Source organism: Centropristis striata, chromosome 6 (genome assembly GCF_030273125.1).
Source record: "Centropristis striata isolate RG_2023a ecotype Rhode Island chromosome 6, C.striata_1.0, whole genome shotgun sequence".
NCBI classification, from domain to species: Eukaryota; Metazoa; Chordata; class Actinopteri; order Perciformes; family Serranidae; genus Centropristis; species Centropristis striata.
In genome coordinates this window covers 35,208,626-35,230,742 of record NC_081522.1, presented here as the reverse complement: position 1 = coordinate 35,230,742, position 22,117 = coordinate 35,208,626, and the positions used below count along the sequence as shown (strand labels likewise).

The window sequence follows — 22,117 nt, the reverse complement described above, 5'->3', positions numbered from 1 at the left end:
TGGAGCTAGAAAGGAAAATGACACAAGAGAGAGAGAGTCGCTATCAAAAGGCTTCGATGGTGCAGCAGAACCAGAATCAACCTGGTGCTAAAACTGAGAGCGAGATGTTAAAACATGTGGTTAAGCAGCAGAACCGTGCTGGCGTCACTGCTGGCTGTCAGAGCCAGAATCAGGATCACTGTAATTGGCAAGTACGATAAAAGAATGTGACAGACTTTTGGTATCACAGTGCAGAAACATTTCTCGATAACTATCAGAGTTAACACGGAGACATCAAGACTTCACATTTACCTGATAATGGCATCATGAAAACCTGACATGCTGCTCACCAAAACGCCTTTTTGGAAGTCGGTTGCTTCTGGAAAACAAAAGACAGTTCCTGTAATTTATCAGGATTCAGGCAATAGGTTTGTACGATGTCACTATAATAATAATAATCAATGTACAGTCATGGAAAAAATTGTTGGACCACCATTTTTCTAAAATTTCTTTTTCATTTTAATGCCTGGTACAACTAAAGGTACATTTGTTTGGGCAAATGTAATGATAACAACAAAAATAGCTCACAAGAGTTGAATTTAAGAGCTCATATCTAGCTCTATATTTTCCATGGTTTTCTTGATAAAAAACCTAAATCATTATCATATTTATTTATTCATTTATTTATTTATTTATTTATTTATCATATTATTATATTATATATGTATTTTTAACATACACACTTGTGTATGTATAATTAAAAAAAAATACTTTCATTGTGTAAAAACACAAATTAATCTAGCATGCTGTACAAACACACTCGTTTTTAGACTCTTTGAGAATTTGATTTTGACTCAGTTTCAGAATTTATTTTGTGTCTGAGTTACATAGGATGTACAATAAAATTGGTATTATTATTTTGATATTTTTCAGGAAAATATATGAAATAAATTGAGTGCTAAACTGTTTCAAAATAATAACAAAAAATAACTAAAATGAATATAAAACAACTTAAAAATTAACTAATGAAACCTTTTTATAATCATTTTTGGAACTTATATAAACAAATTGTATGCTAGTTAATTATTTTAAATATGTATAAAATATGTATTTTTTTCTCAGTATGTATATCAACATTTTATCAAAAAAATAAAAAATGATTTTGGTTATTATCAAGAAAACCATGGAAAATGTCTAGATATCAGCTTTTAAATTAAACTTTTATGAGCTATTTTTGATGTTTTCATTATATTTGTCCAAACAAATGTACCTTTAGTTGTACCAGGCATTAAAATGAACAAGACGTTGAAGAAAACAAGGGTGGTCTAATCATTTTTTCTATGAATGTATTTGGTAGCTATGATCAGGGCCAAAATTTATTAAGAGATTTAACTCACTAAGTAAGTGAGTCAGTAGGTCAGTAGGTAAGTAAGTAAGTAAGTAAGTAAGAAAGTAAATAAGTAGATTGGTTATTAAGTAAGTAAGTAAGTAAGTAAGTCAGTAAGTAAGTAAATAAGTAAGAAAGTATGTAAATTGGTTAGTAAGTAAGTAAGTTAATAAGTAAGTAAGTAAATAAATAAATAAATAAATACGTAAGTAAGTAAATACGTCAGTAAGTAAGTAAGTAAGTAAGTATGTACCTTGAGTTTTACCAGGCATTAAAATGAACAAGACATTTGTGAAAACAAGGGTGGTCTAATAATTTTTTCCATGACTGTATTAGGTAGCTATGATCAGGGTGGAAATTTATCAAAAGATTTAACTTTTTATAGCATTTTTGACCTTCAAAGAGAGGAAATATTTCAAAGTTAGGCCCAAGGGTAAAGTACACATCATCCAGTGTGTGTGTATGTGTGCATGAAATGTACATATTTGTTTGGTTTAGTGTACAGCGCTGCCTGCTTCAGGGCTGACTGAGTGTCCGTTAGGACAAACTTCTGTGAGAAACAAGAGATTCTCCAAAGACAGGAGAAGAGTCACAATGGCCTTATTTCACCTCATCCGTCAGCAGCTCCATGACTGTAGAAACTTGTGAAATGTAAAAGTTGTTCAAAAACGGATCTCTTTCTTTCTTCTGTGTCTCTTCTCTTCCCTCATCAGGGACGAGATGACGCTGACGAGGAAGATCGGCTCGCTGCGATACTTCTACAGCGCCTCGTACTTCTTTTCGGCCATCCTGGTCATCGTGTCTGCCATCGTGCCGCACGCTCTCAGTAAAGGCATCATCCTGCGGCGGATCTTCACCACGGCGTCCTACTGCATGGTGCTGAGAATGACGCTGACCCGCCAGCTGCCGGGATCCATCCAGATGTGGTACGACACGCTGGCACTGGTCAAGAAGATCGAGGTGAGTTCAGAGAAGATGGGAGGTAGATGATGCACATTGAACAAATTAATTCTAAAATATATGTGTGATACTTTTGGTGTTTTGTCTTCAGGAGTTCTTGACGAAGGAAGAATACAGAGTGCTGGAGTACAACCTGACCACCACTGAGCTGGAGCTGGTCAACGTGTCTGCATCATGGGACGAGGTTTGTTCTTCTTTGTGTCAAAACTGAATGTGAAAATAAGTTTCACTGAACATTTATACTAAGCACTGTATCTTATGGAGTTTGTGTTACTTACTTACTTACTGACTTACTTACTTACTTATTTTTTTAATTACTTATTTAATACTTTCGTCTTTTGTAAAAAGACAAATTAATCTAACATGCCGTACAAATACACATTTTTACATTTTTAGATGTAAGCTCTTGAGAAATTACTTACTTACTGACTGACTTACTTACTTACTTACTTACATACTTAGTTATTTTTTACTTCCTTCCTTCCTTCCTTAATTATTTACTTACTTACTTACTTACTTACTTATTTATTTTCTGACCTATTTTATACTTTCATTGTGTAAAAAGACACAAATTAATCTAACATGCCGTACAAATATACATTTTAAAAATTTTAGATGTAAGACTCAGTTTCATATTTTTTAATGTCTGATTTACATACGGCATAAAATTGTTATTATTATTTTGATATTTTTATTCATAATCTATATGTGAAATGTCAGATAAACCAACATGTTTAAGGGAGTTTAGAAACAGTGATGCTGTTATTTGTTTATTAATTGGCTGATAAATTGCTATCTGCCTCTCAAATGTTGATATTATTGGTATATAATATTGCCCCAGAAATCCAGTATTGGCCAGATTATAGTAGATTTACTGTGAGAGAGAAGTTATAGCTCCTAAAATGTAAGTCATCCATGCATTACAGGTACATTCTCACCATCACTGTGGTGTAGTGGGTAGTATAATCTTATCTATAGGCAGAAGCTGTAAAATTTGTCCCAACAGGTGTGATTCATTGACCACCCAATACCGTGAGAAAACCAACTGTTCTGTTGAAATACTGTGTTTTTCTCCGTCACTTTGCATAATTAATTATCCCAGTGTCGTCACCAAACTTTGCCTTCGCTGGGAACACTCTGAACCTTCCCTTTGAGATTGGGAGTTGTGTTCATCACCTAATTCCCAGATTCTCCTCTTGCCTTCTCCTCTTCCTGGAATGTGCCATTCTCCCATGAATGGGAGGGGTGTTGCCTTTCTTTACTGCTGACAGCATGTACGTCAGCTCATTAGAATGAGAATCGCACGGACAAACCTATACAAACTGCAGCAAATCCCGGCATTAGAGGAACGGTGACCCATAAAATGTCGCAGGGGGTCAATGATTAAGCCGACAAGTCAAGCCGAGTTCCCCTTTTCTAGCAGCGATGTGTCACCCGTTAATCTTTATACAGAGCTGCTGACGGATGAGGTGAAATAAGGCCATTGTGAGTCTTCTCCTGTCTTTGGAGAATCTCTTGTTTCTCACAGAAGTTTGTCCAAACGGACACTCAGTCAGGACCGAAGCAGGCAGCGCTGTACATAAACCAAACAAATCTGCACATTTCATGCACACATACACACACATGATGATGTGTACTTTACCCTTGGGCCTAACTTTGAAATATTTCTTCTCTTTGAAGGTCAAAAATGCCATAAAATGATTTTATTTTTATGGCATTTTATTTTTATTTCTAATTTAGAGTTAAATCTTTTAATACATTTCCGCCCTGATCATAGCTACCAAATACAGTCATGGAAAAAATTATTAGACCACCCTTGTTCATTTTAATGCCTGGTACAACTCAAGGTACAATGCCTGGTACAACTCAAGGTACATTTGTTTGGACAAATATAATGATAACAACAAAAGTAGCTGATAAGAGTTTAATTTAAGAGCTGATATGTAGACATTTTCAATGGTTTTCTTGATAATGATTTTGGTTATTATCCATTTATTTAACTTACTTACTTACTTATTTACATACTTATTTACTTACTTGTTTACTTATTTTCTTATTTACTTACTTACTTACTTACTTACTTATTTACTTACCTACTTACTTACTTATTAACTTACTTACTTATTTACTTACTTGCTTACTTACTTATTTACTTACTTATTTACTTAGTATTTTTCTTACTTACTTGTTCACTTACTTACTTACTAACTTACTCACTTACTTACTTATTTACTTACTTACTTACTTATTTACTTAGTATCTTTCTTACTTACTTACTTACTTACTTATGTACTTACTTATGTACTTACATGCTCAAGGATTGAGGGATGTACTATATGGTCTTTGTAGTATCCTATCCTGTTGTTTCAGTGCATTCAAATCAGTGATGTCTGTGATTTTGAACTCTTCTTCAGGGCATCGGTGAGCTGTTTGAGAAGATTAAACAGGAGAACAAAGCTAACGGACACCTGAACGGAGACCCTGGCCTCTTCTTCACTAACCTCTATGTCACGCCTGTGCTCAAAAACATCAGCCTGTACCTGGAGAAGGGCAAGATGCTGGCGGTGGCTGGATCCACCGGCTCAGGGAAGGTAGGTCAAAGAAATCATCTTAGTGTTTATATGAATTAATGTAATGTTTGGGAGTAACACTTTAGCGCCTCAAAATAAAAATGTAGTAGAATAAAAGGTGTTTTTCCTCTCAGAGTTCTATGCTGATGATGATCCTGGGGGAGCTGGTGCCATCAGAAGGAAAAATCAGACACAGTGGTCGGATCTCCTTCTCACCACAGACTTCCTGGATCATGCCGGGGACGATCCGAGACAACATCCTGTTCGGTCTGACCTACGACGAGTACCGCTACACTTCTGTTATCAAAGCCTGCCAGCTGGAGGAGGTACCTTAACTTTCTCATATAATTTCTTCTTTACATCTTCTGTTCTGCAGATGAAGTGGATTTCTGTAGGTTTGTTTGATCATGGTGGCTGCTGTTGCTTGTGCAAACTACGCAGATAATCTTCTGTGTGGTTTAAATGGGTTTCAACTGAGAAATTTTGTCCTTAAGGGAACGATTTAAATTACCTATACTTACTTACTTGCTTACTTACTTACTTACTTACTTACTTACTAATTTACTTACTTACTAATTTACTTACTTATTTACTTATTTAGTAACTTATTTACTTACTTACTTACTTACTTACTTATTTACTTACTTACTAATTTACTTACTTACTAATTTACTTACTCACTTATTTACTTACTTACTAATTTACTTACTTACTAATTTTACTTACTCAGTTATTTATTTATTTTTGTATTTATTTACTTAGTTACCTACTTACTTACCTACTTACTCATCTACTTACTTATTTATTTATTTACTTACTTACTTACTTACTTACTTTCTTACTTACCTACTTACTTACCTACTTACTCATCTACTTACTTACTTACTAATTTACTTACTCACTTATGTACTTATTTACTTACTTACTTACTTATTTACTTACTTACTTACTTACTTACTAACTTACCTACTTATTTACTTACTTATTTACTTACTTGCCTACTTGCCTACTTACCTACGACGAGTACCGCTACACTTCTATTATCAAAGCCTGCCCGCTGGAGGAGGTACCTTCACTTTATCATATTATTTCTTCTTGACATCTTCTGTTCTGCAGATGAAGTGGATTTCAGCCATGGTGGCTGTTGTTGCTCATGCAAACCACGCAGATAATCTGCTGTTTATTGTAAACCCACATGAAAACATTAAATATATATTTACACAAACTTATGTTATAGCAGAATTTTGCAAAGATTTTCAAAGTGCGGAGGTCAATGTTTTCCCTCTCTGGCAACACTATCGACTAAACAATCCACATAATATGGCAAGAGAGCTTCAAACGCTTACATTTTCCTCAAAATATGAACATAAATGCCCATATGTTGGTAAGACCGAAGTATTTGGACCATACTGAACATACAGATGGACCACATGGATGTTCAAAACACAATAAACAGTATTTCTTCTAGGATAGGGTGGAAAAGCGAAAAAAAATTCACTATTTTATTTACAAATAAACTTTGTGTTCAGCAGCAGTTTTCTGTTCTCCTCCGTCAGACTGATGCTCTCTGCTGTCTCCGTTTGTCTGTTCGGAGCCTCTGAAGGCATCAAGAAGGTTCAGGTTTCGCCCATTATATCCCTCACACACACAAAGACGCGCATACTTGCACGTTCTCTGTCTCTTACACTGATCCACACACACTCACACACACACTCTCATAAGCCACAGTGTTGACTGACGGGTCCCTCAGCAGAATAATGTCTCTTCTGTTGCTATGGAAATCTCACATTATGTCACTGGGATGGAATATGAGCTCGCTGGTTCCCAGTGACGGACGTTACAACACGGATGAGCTGTATGGATAGTTAGAGCATCAGATCTGTACACTTTTAACCCATAAGAACCCATGGTAACAAACACTTTAAATGTCCTATAATCTCCCATATTCAGCTTTATGCTTCACCTTAACTCATTAAGACCCTTAGCAAGATTGTTTGACTGTGACAAGAAGTGACTTCTCTAAAATGTGGGTGTGGCTGGAAACAAAAATGTGGAAAAGTAGCTAATTTCTAAAAAGCTTATTTTTTGTTACTAGGCTAAGTTTAAACCCATTTAACAACACACTTCAAGTTTTTTTTTTAACCTTTGCTAAAAAAAATATTATTGTGACCTAAATGTCACATCGGGCTTTTAACCTAAAAATCGGAAATGATGTGACGTATTTGATGTGATGATGTGTCACAATAACAAAAATGGTAATACTCAATTATTTTCACTTTTTAAATTATTTTAAATTAATATATATGCTCTGCTGTTCAATTTAAAGTACATTTCACCAAATATAAACAAAAAAAATCCTATCCTATCCTGTCACAAGTTTTATAAATGTTGTGGAGATGCAAAAAAGAAAGACAAATTTGTGTTTCTGTAAGCAGAAAAGGTGTCCAGTTTATTTATTTTAAAATAAGAAATATCATAAACATAAATTCCATAGACGCCCGATGTAACATATATGTCATATCACAGATCTTTGACATTTAGGGTTAGTATTTAAAAAAAAAAAAAAAAAACATCAGAAATGTGCTCTATGTGGTCTGGGGTATATCCCCCATAATTTTCCTTCAAGAATTTCTAGATTTCAGCTCTTAAATTAAACTCTTATCAGCAATTTTTGTTGTTATCATTATATTTGTCCAAACAAATGTACCTTTAGTTGTAGCAGGTCTAATAATTTTTTCCATGACTGTATTTATTTATTTATTTATTAGATATTTATTTTTAACATACACACTTATGTATAATTATAAAGAAAATACTTTCATTGTGTAAAAAGACACAAATTAATATAACATGCTGTATACATTTTTTAGATTTAAACTCTTAGAGAATTAGATTTTGACTCAGTTTCAGAATTTTTTTTTTATGTCTGAGTTACAAGGGACATGTTTAATAAAATTTGCATTATTATTTTGATATTTTTCTGAAAAATATATGTAATAAATTGAGTGCTAAACTGTTTAAAAAATAATAACTAAAATAACTAAAATAAATATAAATAACTTAAAAATTAACTAATGAAACTTTTTTTTAAATCTTTTTTTGGAACTAATTTAAACAAATTGTATACTAGTTAATTATTTAAATATGTAAAATATGTATTTTTTTCCTAAGTGTGTATTAACTTTTCACATTTTATAAAAAAAAATGAATGCATACACAAATGTCCATCATAATAATAGGAACAAACATGATATAAACATAGGCTTACTGACATATGACTTAACAAACAATATCACAATAAATATAAATAAAAAACATTCTAATAAAATTAATAAAAGTAAAAGAACTATGACATAAATGCCTAAATAATATGAATAACATTTTTTGTTTAAACCACAGACTTGTCTCAATAGATGCATTTATAACACATAAATATTCTTAAATATTCTGTATTAGTATTATTTATCATCATTATTGCTTAAAATGAATGCAGCAGCTCATGCAGAGGGTTGTTTTCCAGTGAAAGTGCTTCAGTGGTTTTGGGTTTTGACAAAAACACAACATGTTGTCACAGCAAACAAAGCTGGCGTGCAACATATACGCCTCACTCTACTGTAAAAAAAGAAAGAAAAAGCCTCTATTTTGTCTTTGAGGAGAGGTGTCAGTGAAGAAGACACAGAAGTAGCGTGGAGACGAATCAGCCTGTTCTGCTGGAGACTGTATGGAAATGTGTTGAGGCTGAAAAACAGGAAGGACAATTCTGATTGTTATTTGATAGTCAGTTGTGGTAACTAGCTATGCTGTTTTTCATGTGTAGCATTCCAGTAGTTTTTAATTTATAGCTCTCTAATATGTTTATTGTGCATCCAAAACAAGCACCACCAATCCCTATTATCCAAACTTAAACATACATAAAACATCTGCTCATATGACTCAGTTTTTAATAAAACGGTAAATGGACTGCACTTATATAGCAATTTTATCCAAAGACTGGGTTCATTTACCCGTTCACACACGCATTCAGACTGGTGGCCGAGGCTACCAGGGCACACTAGTGCCACCTGCCACCATGGGGTGTTCATTCATTCACTGATGAACGCAGCATCGGGAGCAATTTGGGGTCCAGTATCTTGCTCAAGGCTCAGGGTCGCCCACCGATCAGAGGGTCGGGGGTTCGATCCCTGACCATGGCAGCCTACATGTCGAAGTATCCTTGAGCAAGATACTGAACCACAAATTGCCCCTGATGCTGCGCTCATCGGTGTGAGATGAATGGTGGCAGGTGGCACCATTTAGGGTAGCCTCTGCCACCAGTATGAATGTGTGTGTGAACGGGTGAATGAGCGCAGTCTGTAGTGTAAAGAGCTTTGAGTGGTCGAAAAGCGCTATATAAGTGCAGGTCCATTTACCAAGGATACTTTGACATGTAGGCTGCCATGGTCGGGGATCGAACCACCGACCTTCCGATTAGTGAGTGACCGCTCTACCAACAGACCCTCAGCTGCCCCGTCAAACCAGATTATTGTATCATAGTCACGGTACATTTGTTTGGACAAATATAATGATAACAAAGAGTTTAATTTAAGAGCTGATATCTAGACATTTTCCATGGCTGGATATCAGCTCTTAAAGTGGTCTGATATTTTTTCAATGACTGGATATTTTCAAGAAGCTATTAATTATAAGATGCAAGGCAGCACAATCTGTGACAACATTTTTTCCAGATTTATGACTTTAAAAGCACCAATTCCCAACATCAGTTCTCAGTTATCTGTCTTGCCAATCCCTCAAGAGGCAAAAACTGACTTAAAATAATGCAGACAGGAGAACAATACGCTGCCAGAGAGGAGAGACACCCAGAGCAGCTCTCTGCAGACAGACGAGGCGTTTAGTGGCTCTGTGGCTGTAATTCCTCTCTGTTGTTGCCCCCTGAAGCAGCAGACAGACTGCCGTGGGTGGTCTCCCCTCTGTAAACTCATCTTTTGCCTCTCTGCTGGCCCGGCAGGTGCTTTTTGTTCACCCTGAGACACACAACATGTCTTTTTTACTATGCTGCCTTATTTTACAAGCTGTTAAACAACCTGTTAACTTGATCCCCTATGCGCTCCCGTCGGGACGGCGGAAGCTGCCGTTAAAAAGGTAGGACGTTCTTTAACGATGATAAACTTGTGCTGTCACTTCATCCTCATTGGTGTGGGCGTCTATTTTCATTATCAGTCACCAGCGAACAAACTAAATGTCTCAACCAGTGACATCCTCTGTGTGCTTCTCCCATCTGTGCTTTGTGCTGTTTGTGTGGTTTCAACTTGGACTAAAAGTCTCTCATCATATGAACATGAATTGTGGTATTTATGATATACGTACAGGCATGGAAAAAATATTAGAGCATTGTTTTCTTCAATTTCTTCTTCTTCTTTCTTCATTTTAATACCTGGTACAACTAAATGTACATTTCTTTGTTTATTTTCCATGGTTTTCTTGAAAATAACCAAAATAATTGTCAAGAAAACCATGGAAAATGTCTAGATATCAGCTCTTAAATTAAACTTATCAGCTATTTTTGTTGTTGTCATTATATTTGTCCAAACAAATGTACCTTTAGTTGTACCAGGCATTAAAATGAACAAGAAAATAGAGAAAACAAGGGTGGTCTAATATTTTTTTTCCATGAGTAGCCCACCCTTGTTTCCTTCATTTCTAGACATTTTCCATGGTTTTCTTGATAATGATGTTGGTTTTTATTAAGAAAACCATGGAAAACGTCCAGATATCAGCCCTTAAATTAAACTCTTATGAGCTATTTTTGTTGTTATCATTATATTTGTCCAAACAAAGGTACCTTTAGTTGTACCAGACATTGAAATGAACAAGAAATTGAAGAAGGGTGGTCTAATATTTTTTTTCATGACTGTATTATATACATATATTTTTTCTTTATTTTATATCTTTAGTGCAGAAATCTGAAAAGATTTGTCCAAAAATTTTTATTTTTGTTTTGTTCAGAATAAACTAGCTTTGGTGTGTCACTACTTCAAAAGTTAGAATTATTATTTTATTATTCTCATTCTCTTGTGTATTTGAGTTGTACAAGTTGAAAGTGAAAGTTGAAAGTTTCCGGATACTTTGTTGCAAATACAGTTCTTTGAAAGCTCCCCATGAATAAGAATTAGCCTTTATTTTAAGTTATTTTATGGGTGCAGTTTCATTAAATTGTGAAATTATACACCTATACAGAAGTGTTCTGTACTTTTCACAAGCACATCGATCCGTCATACAGTGCAAAAAATGTAAACACTTCAGCCATTATAGCTCGTATTGGCAGCAGATAACAAACAAAGTTTTAGTTTTGCAGTCTTGCATATTGCAAAAAATAAAACAAAGTTATAAAATCTACTTCAAGGCCATCAACCTTTAAACTAACGGCCAAGGATTAGTGTTGTTTTCATCCCAAAGTTATCAGAATGAGTAGATAAAGTTTGAATTTACAGTATCTTTAAAGCGTTGACCTAGTTCCAGTAACTGTAGCACACTGGTAGTGCCTCACACCCTGGTTATTCACATTTTAGGCATTTAACTAACAAACGTGTGCAAAGGAGAAGAAGAAATAAGAAAGAAAGGACCTAAATGATGCAAAAGTACAGAAGATCAAATTTAGGCCGATATGGAAGAGGTGGATGTGAGATATTTTTAACCCTTTGATGTACAACATGGGTCTAAAGTGACCTGACAGAGTTTTTATGTTCTACATCTTTGCAATAAATTATTTTCATAATTCAGTATTACAGGTTTTCCTCAATTAGTTTGTTTTTGATCATCAAACATCCTAATTTTATGTTTTCCTTTATTAATTTTTTAATAAAATCCCTTTTTGTGTCACTAATCTTCTAATGCAAAACATGGGTCAAAAATGATCCATATCCATTTTTTAGCTAAATAGCTTGTTAAACTAACTACTTAGCTAACTTCTTGGCTAAGTTTCTTGCTAAGTAGCTTGTTAAACTAACTACTTAGCTAACTTCTTGGCTAAGTTTCTTGCTAAGTAGCTTGCTAAGCTAACTACTTAGCTAACTTCTTGGCTAAGTATTTAGCTAAGTAGCTTGCTAAGCTAACTACTTGGCTAACTTCTTGGCTAAGTAGTTAGCTTTGTAATAATACAAAAACTGTTTTACTTCATAAAGTATGAGAGGCAAATTGAAATAATGATCTGTTGTTATCAAAAACAAGATATTTAAAGAATACTTGGAATATTCAATCATAAAATTGATATCAAAGATAGAGCATAGAAACACACAGCAGCATTAAATAACATGGGGAATGAATGAGGGTCATTTTTGACCCGTGTTGTGCATCAAAGGGTTAAAGAGATGGTTTAATTGTCCTCAGTGACATTTTCGCCAAGCTCTGTGATCTCACAGAGTTCCTCTTACTGTTGCATGAAAGGAAAGGCCCAGTTTGACCTACTGACCTCTTCCTTTCCTCTCCAGGACTTTGCCATGTTGCCCGAGAAAGACAAGACGCTCCTCATTGAAGGAGGGACGACACTGAGCGGTGGTCAGAGGGCTCGCCTTGGCCTGGCCCGGTACGTAGCCAACCTCACATCCCCCAGTGGGTTTTTTTGTCTTGTTTGTTGTGCTATCAGGACCAGGAGGACACTAGGTTTTCAGCTTTCCCTTGCACTAGCTAGCTTGGTTAACAAGGTGCATCCATAAGTCCTCCAAAATTCATTAAATATGCTTGTAACATGCTGGTAAAAGAAACACCATGAAAAGGAATTAACCTTTATATATAAAATTAAATAAATAAATATACAGTCATGGAAAAAAATTATTAGAATTATTGTTTCCTTCAATTTCTTGTCCATTTTAATGTCTGGTACAACTAAAGGTTCATTTGTTTGGACAAATATAATGATAACAACAAAAATAGCTGAAAAGAGTTTAATTTAAGAGCTGATATCTAGACATTTTCCATGGTTTTCTTCATAATAACCAAAATCTCATTAACAAGAAAACCATTGAAAATGTCTAGATATCAGCTGTTAAATTTAACTCTTATCAGCTATTTTTGTTGTTATCATTATATTTGTCCAAAGAAATGTACCTTTAGTTTTACCAGGCATTAAAATGAACAAGAAATTGAAGAGGAAAAAAAGGGTGGTTTAATATTTTTTTTCCATGACTGTATGTTGGTCTTTCCCAGCAAAAGGTAATTCAATTTGTCATTGAAGCCAAATATACCACAGGTTCTAGTAAACAAATGTAAAAAAGCCACAAAACAGCTCACCATGTGCTATATTTATCTCTTCATCAATAAGGAGTATGACTCAGATCCTAAATTATGTTTTATTTCTGTCCATTGCAAAGCAACACATAAAGGCCTGGACAAAACTAAGACTATATATATATATATATATATATATATATATATATAAATGAACAAGAAATTGAAGGAAACAATAATTCTAATAATTTTTCCATGACTGTATATTCATTTTATTTAATTTATTTATTTATTTATTTAATTTAATTTAATTTAATTTAATTTAATTTTATTTTATTTAATTTAATTTAATTTTATTTTATTTTATTTTATTTTACATGAGTGTCGATTTCAGGGTCATAAACTTATCACTGATTATTCAATATTATCATTACTGGCACTTCCAGGGTAAGAGGTTCCATGTAAGCCAATAAAAACTTCAGATCCTAAATACTTGCTAACTTGTAAATCTTATGAAGTTTTTTGGAAATGATTCATTTTTACAATATTGGTTGTCAGCAGTATCAGTAATGCAGCTTCTACTGAACATAATCTTAACCTGCCGAAGCTGTTAACCATCACCTATCAGTCTTATCTGTGTGTCTGTCTGCCTGCACTAACTGTTGCATTTTTTTATGGTCTCACAATTTAATGACGAGTACTTTCTACGACCTCAGCGGCACTTTATTACTCCATTAAATCTGTGTGTAGGTTACAGACACTTTCATATTCCCATGCATTATTTATTGGTTTAGTGTCCTGGCATCGATTTGCAGCCACTCATTTGGTTTTTTTGGCGTCTTCTTCCATCAGTGTAAACATTCACTTGGATTGATTTATTCCCACAGGAACACAACTTCCTCATTTACACCATTTTGATTTAGATATTTCCTCTCTTTCTTTCTCTTCATTTTGTATCAGTATGAGTCATTATGTCTCTAGTTCAAATATTTTCTTTGCTAAAAGAAAAAAAGAAACACCATGAAAAGGAATTAACCTTAATTTTAAGTTATTTTATGGGTGCAGTTTCATTAAATTGTGACATTATACATCTTTTGTGCACACATATATAAATATACACTCCATTTGGATCACTTAATGTATTTAAATTTGTTTATAAAGTGCTTGAAACAGCCCATAATGAAAAATACAGAAATAATGGTCTATTTATATATGATATACATATATTTTTATTTTTAGCACAGAAATCCAAAATAATAAATGTATATATATGTATTATATATATGTGGATTAAAAAACCTGAGAATATATATGTATTGAAATCTGAGAATATCTATTAAAAGTCTGACAATATTTATTGAAACTTGAGAATATATATAAATATACACTCAATTTGGATCACTAAATGTATTTAAATGTGTTCATGAAGTGCTTGAAACAGCCCATAATGAAAAATACAGAAATAATGCTCTATTTAAAAATAATAATAATAATAATAATAATAATAATAATAATAATATTAATAATAATAATTTAGTACTCTGTTTCAAGCTGTTCCTGGTGTGTTTTCAAGTGAAAAACTGTTTCCTAAAATTCACCTAAAATTCAAAAATTTGCACAAATCATATTAACATATCGTTGACTAAAAGATGACAAAGATTTCCTTGATTTTGTTCAGTTAAATTTTCGCCCTCATACAGTTCACAACATGCAAACAATAGACCAAACTTCAACCATTACAGCTCTTATTGGCAGCAGACAACAAGCAAAGTTTTTGCAGTCTTGCATATTGCAAAAATAATACAAAGTTATAAAATCTACTTCAAGGCCATCAACCTTTAAACTAATGGTCAAGGATTAGTGTTGTTTTCATTTTTACTTTATTTTCTGTCTCTCCCTGACTCACCCATGTGTGTTTTCTCCCCCTCAGGGCTGTGTATAAAGACGCAGACCTCTACCTGCTGGATGCACCTTTCACCCACCTGGACATCGTGACGGAGAAAGAGATCTTTGAGAAGTGAGTCTTCCAACAGAGACTCTTTCATGTGGAGAAGGAGGAGGAGGGTGGTGGTGGTTCAAGGTCAAGGTTAGCTCTTGTTGTCTCAGACACACAGTTAAAGCCGCTTCATCAAACTGTAACCTTCTCAGGAAATGGGAGTTCAGTACAAGGGAATTATCCTTTGATGAAATGTGGACTTTGGCAATCTGTCAGAGGGGAAAAACATTTTTGTTATGAAGTCAAAGACTCAACATAGTCATGGTAATAAATACACACAGGAGCTTGTTCATTTTAAGTTATTCTTTAATGGAGGGATTCCCAGATAATAAAGTTTTATTTGCCCCCAATCTGAGTCATGTACCAGTCAGTACCAATCCGATACTTATACAGCTGCACATTGCTGTTAAAGTTATTAAAATCAATCTAATGTGATATGCTTGACAACTGAAAAGCTCTTGTAAGAGAAGTTTCTTCTCAAAATACTGAGTGTTGCTCTGAAGAGAACTGCAGAAAGCCGGTGTGATGAATCAAAAGCCTTTGCTTCGTGCAGCACAGAGAGAATAGTCTTTCAGCGTTCTCTCCCGACAAAAGAAACTGTTACACTTTCATACAGAAAATCAATCTCACATTTTCAAAGCGCCGGAGGTAGTTACAGGTTACAAGTCACAACTTTATGTAATTAACATACACGGATCAGACTTTGCAGGACAGTGACAAAAATATGGTGGCCCTGAGAGCTCACAGTGCTGCAACTTAAATACACCGAACACAAGCAAATTGAGAAAACATCTTCATCAATTTGACAACACACATTTAGAAAAAGTGCTGCAAAGACCACAACACAACAGAAGTGTTTCCAGAGGACACTTAAAAGTGATGCACACGTCTGGACACGCTTGTGATATTATCAAGTTATTTCAAGATAATCAAAATTTCACGTTATAACGATCATTACGTGCTAACGTTAGTGGCCAATCGATAGCATGCTAACGTTATCCGCGTTCGATAGCGTGCTAACGTTAGCAGGCGAGCAAGATCAAGACCAACTCACAGACCAACGAAAACGTGTATCATTCATTTATTTGATTTGTTTAACTGCAATGTGATTGATACGGGCTAGCGGGCTAATGCTATATATAATGTTATAACATGAAAATATCATTATCATGAAATAATGTGATAATTTCATGTTATACCATGACATTTTAATTAAGAAGTTAGACTTTAGCTTGGGGGCTGTTGAGTTTTTCGGGGTATATTGGATGTTTCTGGGAAAGCCAAATAAATAACACCGTTATCAACCATCGTTATCAACACACCCGGACCATACTTTTGTCCTTCACAATAAAATACAGTGCAGTAAAAATTAAGATGTACTTTTAAAATCGTCACCCAAGCTTTCTTACTGCTTTCTCTCATCAGAGTTACTTACTTATGTAGTTAGACATGTAAATCTCCATGTACATAAATTAAATTTCACATGTAGATTGTTAAATATGTATAAATCAATTATACATACATTGGTGGTGGCGATATTATTCGAAATGACCCTGAAAACACCGGAAAGTGCGGCATTGTAGATGTGTCCGAATTAGGATACAGTCTCCATACGCTAGACATAGAGACATTTACAACAGGGGTCTCAAACTCGCGGCCCGTGGGCCAATTGCGGCCCTCGTGACGGTATTTTGTGGCCCCCACCTTGATATGAAAGTTTAATGTGAGTTTTATATGAATTGCACTTTACCGTGTTGTGTGTGAGGTCCCTTTAATTACTTTTTTTGGGTAATTTTGTGTCTTTTTTTGGTAATTCTGTGTCTTGTGGGTTATTTTGTGTCTATTTTTAGTAATTTTGTGTCTTTTTAAAATAATTTTGTATCTTTTTAAAATAATTTTGTGTCTTTTTTAGTAATCTCCATGGTCATTTTGTGTCTTTTTTGGGTCATTTTGTGTCTTTTTTTGTAAATTTGTGTCTTTTTTGGTCATTTTATACCACCTCAGAGTCCCGAGGTAATTTGAGTTTGAGACCCCTGCTTTACAGTATCTGTTTTCTGTTTCCCTGCACAGATGCGTCTGTAAACTTATGGCCTCCAAGACACGCATCGTGGTCACCAGCAAGTTGGAGCATCTGAAACGCGCGGACAAAATCCTCCTGCTGCACAACGGAGACTGCTTCTTCTACGGCACCTTCTCGGAGCTGCAGGCGCAGCGCCCCGACTTCAGCTCGCTCCTCCTCGGCATGGAGGCTTACGACAACATCAACGCCGAGCGCCGCAGCTCCATCCTCACCGAGACGCTCCGCAGGGTCTCCATCGACGAAACCGCTGGCTTCCGAGGCCCGGAGACACTTCGCCAGTCCTTCCGCCAGCCGCCGCCTCCGATTATCGTCTCTGGACCTCAAGGCCATCCTGGAGGTGACGGCTACCCAGAAAAACGCAAACAGTCCCTCATCCTCAGTCCGCTGGCGGCTGCTCGCAAGTTCTCCTTCATCGGGAACTCCCAGCAGACCGCCAACGCTCCCCAGTCCACCACGATAGAGGACGGGGTTCGGGAACTCTCTGAGAGGAAATTCTCGGTCGTTCCTGAGGACGACCAGGTGGAGGAGGTGCTCCCCAGGGGGAACTTGTACCATCACGGGCTGCAGCACCTCAACGGGCAGCGGCGCCAGTCCGTCCTGGCGTTCATCACCAACTCTCAGGTCCAGGAGCAGAGGGAGCGCATGCAGTCCTCCTTCAGGAAGAAGCTGTCCATCACGCCGCAGTGCGACCTCGCCACCGAGCTGGACATTTACGCCCGCCGCCTGTCCAAGGACAGCGTCTATGACATCAGTGAGGAAGTGGACGAAGAAGACATGGAGGTAGAGCTTCGTTAGACCTTTTCTCAAGAGAGCACATTGTTATGTTTGGGCTTCCAGAAGAATCCACCGGTTTTCTTTAACTTCGAGGTTTCCCATTAATTAGCTAGAGTCTGGCGCTAACGTCACATTTCAAGCAACTGAAAGTATTTTTACATGATTCGTAATATAAAGTTATTTTTCGTTGTGTTGCCCTTGCTCAGCAGAATGTCAGTCACCCGTCAGTCAGTCAAAACCAATAGTATGTCTCTGCAGACCCGGAGAATGCAGATTCATTCATGCCCCCGGACCCCCCTAGCCAGCTATTTTCCCACACTGGCTGGCTGCTCCATGTCCGAGTGGAAAGCTATTAAAAGCAATTAAAAATGTTACAGTAGGATAACAAAGACTGTATAATACGGTATCTCCTGACTGTGAAAAATGTTATGTGAGGTGTTTTCTCTCATTTAGCTCTCAAAGATTGAAGAAAGATTGATGCATTTTATTTTATTTTCTCCTGGGGCTATGCCCCTGAACCTCCATAGATGGTTCAGTGCCCCCCCCAGACTGTCATAAAAACACTGAACCGTGTCTCTAATTATCTTGTGAACACCAACAAAATGTACCTGATTTTGTCTCAAAGAGACAGTTTAGTCTGTGTTGTAACGGCTCTGTTTTCTTCGCAGCAATGCTTCGCAGACGAACGTACGAACATCTTTGAAACTACCTCATGGAGCACTTACCTGCGCTACATCACCACCAACAAGAGCCTAATCTACGTCCTGCTCTTCATCCTAGTTGTCTTTGCCATTGAGGTAAAATAAAAAAATCACCATTTTGTCAAGTTGTTGTTTTTTACTTATGTGAATTTATCTAACACTATTTTTTCATTTCCACTTAGGTTGCTGGTTCAGTCATTGGCATTTTCCTCATAACTGAGTAAGTGTCATGTTTCATGTTCATTAAGACACCGAGGCTAAAAACAAGAGACAACGTTAGTGCAATTTGTTGTTCCAGTGTTCACCGAAAACTGTATAGTGCAGTATTTGTCCCCGTGGAAATACTAAATATTGTCATGAATTTAAGCTATTTAATTGTTAAATTCTGCTTTTCTAGGAATTCTTGTCAGTTTTTTCTGACTTTTACAGGAATAACTACAAAACAGTACAATGTACAGTCATGTGATTAGACCATTGTTTTCTTAATTTCTTTGTTCATTTTAATGCCTGGTGCAACTAAAGGTACATTTGTTTGGACAAATATAATGATAACAACAAAAACAGCATGGTTTTCTTGATAATGATTTTGGTTTTTATTAGACCAGATTAGATAAGACCATTTTTGGACTAAAATGAAGTAAATATTTCTCTGTCAATCCTTCAGCACGATCAGGAGGGACGGCGAGAACCCAAATTCACCAAACTACGTCAGCGAGCAGCACCCGAACGCCTCGTCGCCGCCCGTCCACCTGGCAGTCATCGTCACGCCGACCAGCGCCTACTACATCATCTACATCTACGTGGCCACGTCGGAGAGCGTGCTGGCCCTGGGAGTCTTCAGGGGCCTCCCGCTAGTGCACACGCTACTCACCGTGTCCAAACGGCTGCATGAACAGATGCTGACCGCGGTGCTGAGAGCCCCCATGGCCGTTCTCAACACCATGAAGTCAGGTGACGTTCTCTCAGTTCACTTCAAGGCTTCTCTGTTTGGTTGTTTGTGTTTAAACGAGACAGAAATCATGACTCTTAGGTTAAATACGTAGACTGTATAAATAATGGACGTAGTGACCGTGACGTCACCCGCTGGTTTATGGCCCGTTTGAGGCATTGAGTTCAGCGTTACACACGTCACCATCTTGTTTCCGGAAACAGGAAGCAGACCATATTTGGACTGTGGAGGAGGAGAGGGATCTGATCACTGACTACAGCCTCTCTACACCTCAACCTGACTGAGAGAAGCCGCTGCTAATTCATGTTAGCATTAACTGGGATATTAGTTTTGGCAAAAAACAAATACAAAATTACTTACCAAACGCTGAACAAGACATTTTAATGAACAAAATGTTCAAATAAACTGTCATCAAGTGAAAATACAGTGAAAGGCTCATAGTTATGAGACCAAACCGGTAAACGGCCTTTTATTTATTTATTTATATATATATATATATATATATATATGTACTATGCTAACTATATAACTATATATAACTTTATTTACACGTTGCCATGGATACGCATTGCTCTGCTTCTCTCCTGATGACGGCTCACCTTGTTAGTGACCTGTCAATCAAAGGTAGCCACGCCCCAAATCATACGATTCTTTGTCTTCTATTTTCTTCTAAATTGTACCATTATTTACACTATTAACATCCAATTGTCTTGAAGTAGATTTTTTACTACGTTTGAGACTATAGTGTTGGCCTAAAAAACATTTCTGAGGTAGTAAATCAAGTGAGACGTTTTCTCATTTTGTATTGAAATGAATGGACCCAAATGCTTCTACAGAGTGAGATAATGATTGGAGTATTTACTGCCATATTTGAGTTACTCCACATTAACATAGTCTTATCATAACGTATTATGACCAGTAGCAGCTCAAAACCAGATAATTTACTGCATTTTATAAAGCGATTAAATTAATAATGAGCAGAATTTAGTTCAGAGTTTTGGCCGTCCGCAACCTTCCCAGTTTCTCATGTGGCACCTGTTTTCTTTTCCACATCTGTGTAAAACACCATTCCAATGTAGTTATTCACTGCAATGAGGTTAAACCTAATTTTTCCTCCTCATTTGTTCTCTTCAGGCCGAATCATGAACAGATTTACTAAGGACATGGCCACCATAGATGACATGCTGCCTCTGGTGCTGTTTGACCTCATACAGGTATTTAACCCGCACAATGAGCGACACAACACAATCTTTTCAAGTTTCGAGGGCAGTTGATTTGTCATTTTCTCAACATGCATCCACTTTTTTGTGCTGTTTTTCCCCCTCGAGTACTGAACATGAAATATACAATACTGCTCAAAAGTTTGGGGTCACTCAGAAATGTCCTTATTTTTGAAAGAAAAGCACCATTTTAAAAAATTAAAATAACAGGCATACAGTGTAGACATTGTTTTTTTTTATTACTTTATTGCAGGTTATGAAATTACAAATATTAGCAGCTTCATCACATATTCAATTCATCCTGCCACATTTATGCATTTTTTTTACAAGAGGCAGTACCAAAAGAATAAATAAATAAAAATAAATAAATAAATATTCATGTTCAGAATAGACATTGTTAATGTGGTAAATTACTATTAAAGCTGGAAACGTCTGATTTTATTACAGAATATCTATTATATGTAAATTGTCCTGTGTTCCAGTGGCTCATTGTGTTAATCCACGTTTATAGTGTTGAAAGGCTGATTGATCATGATCCTTCCTCATCTAGCTGAGTATCTAGAGGTAAAGTTGAAGATTTGTACACGTTAAAATTATTATTTCTGCCCTTATCAATGTCTTTACGATATTTTTGATTCATTCTGTGACTCATTTCATGAATAAAACAGTTTGTTTTCATGGGAAAACAACACAGACATTTTCTGGGTGACCCTAAACTTTTGAGCGCAAGTCTAAATATAAGATATCCAATATGTACAGCAATAAAATATACACAACAGGTAATATGTTAATGTGTTTTTGATCCCAGATGGCATGAAAGAACAATTAAAATTTGCCTGATTGAGCCAAATTCCTGGACACCTCTCAGTTTTTTGTGTTAGATGGACAAGACAACTTGTTTTGTTTCCAGTTGGCTCCATCTGCTTCTACGAGTGTACTTGGTCCAAACCAGTTAATGAAAATGTGCATTGATTAGATTTTTTTGCAGCATTTCAAATTTTTACTTTTGAACGAAAACACAGCCAGTGTTAACCCTCTGGGGTCTGATATACCACATAATATATACCCATGTTTGGTATTTTCTTAGCACAACTTCAGCATGATCTGACAACTATTTATTTAACTTTAACCCAATTTATTAACCCTTCGGAGTTTGGGGCTATTTTGATGTGTTTTGACTATTTTTCATTCTGCCTGTATAAACCACTTAAAAAATGTTGGTATCATTTTTTTCAACACAACCTCACCTGATTATTATTTTGTCATTTTGACTTACTGGAT

The 22,117-nt window shown here is 35.9% G+C and overlaps 1 protein-coding gene across 1 annotated transcript in view; it reads left to right on the top strand.

Moving 5' to 3' along the window:
* Positions 1-22,117, top strand: part of cftr (CF transmembrane conductance regulator) — a 62,391-nt gene that overhangs the window by 20,958 nt on the left and 19,316 nt on the right. The window contains exons 8-18 of the mRNA XM_059336003.1: positions 2,080-2,326; positions 2,418-2,510; positions 4,741-4,917; positions 5,031-5,222; positions 12,381-12,475; positions 15,047-15,133; positions 17,183-17,972; positions 18,635-18,763; positions 18,850-18,887; positions 19,332-19,618; positions 20,751-20,830. Of these exons, the coding sequence (XP_059191986.1) occupies positions 2,080-2,326; positions 2,418-2,510; positions 4,741-4,917; positions 5,031-5,222; positions 12,381-12,475; positions 15,047-15,133; positions 17,183-17,972; positions 18,635-18,763; positions 18,850-18,887; positions 19,332-19,618; positions 20,751-20,830 (2,215 nt within the window). The remainder of the gene's footprint in view (positions 1-2,079; positions 2,327-2,417; positions 2,511-4,740; positions 4,918-5,030; positions 5,223-12,380; positions 12,476-15,046; positions 15,134-17,182; positions 17,973-18,634; positions 18,764-18,849; positions 18,888-19,331; positions 19,619-20,750; positions 20,831-22,117) is intronic.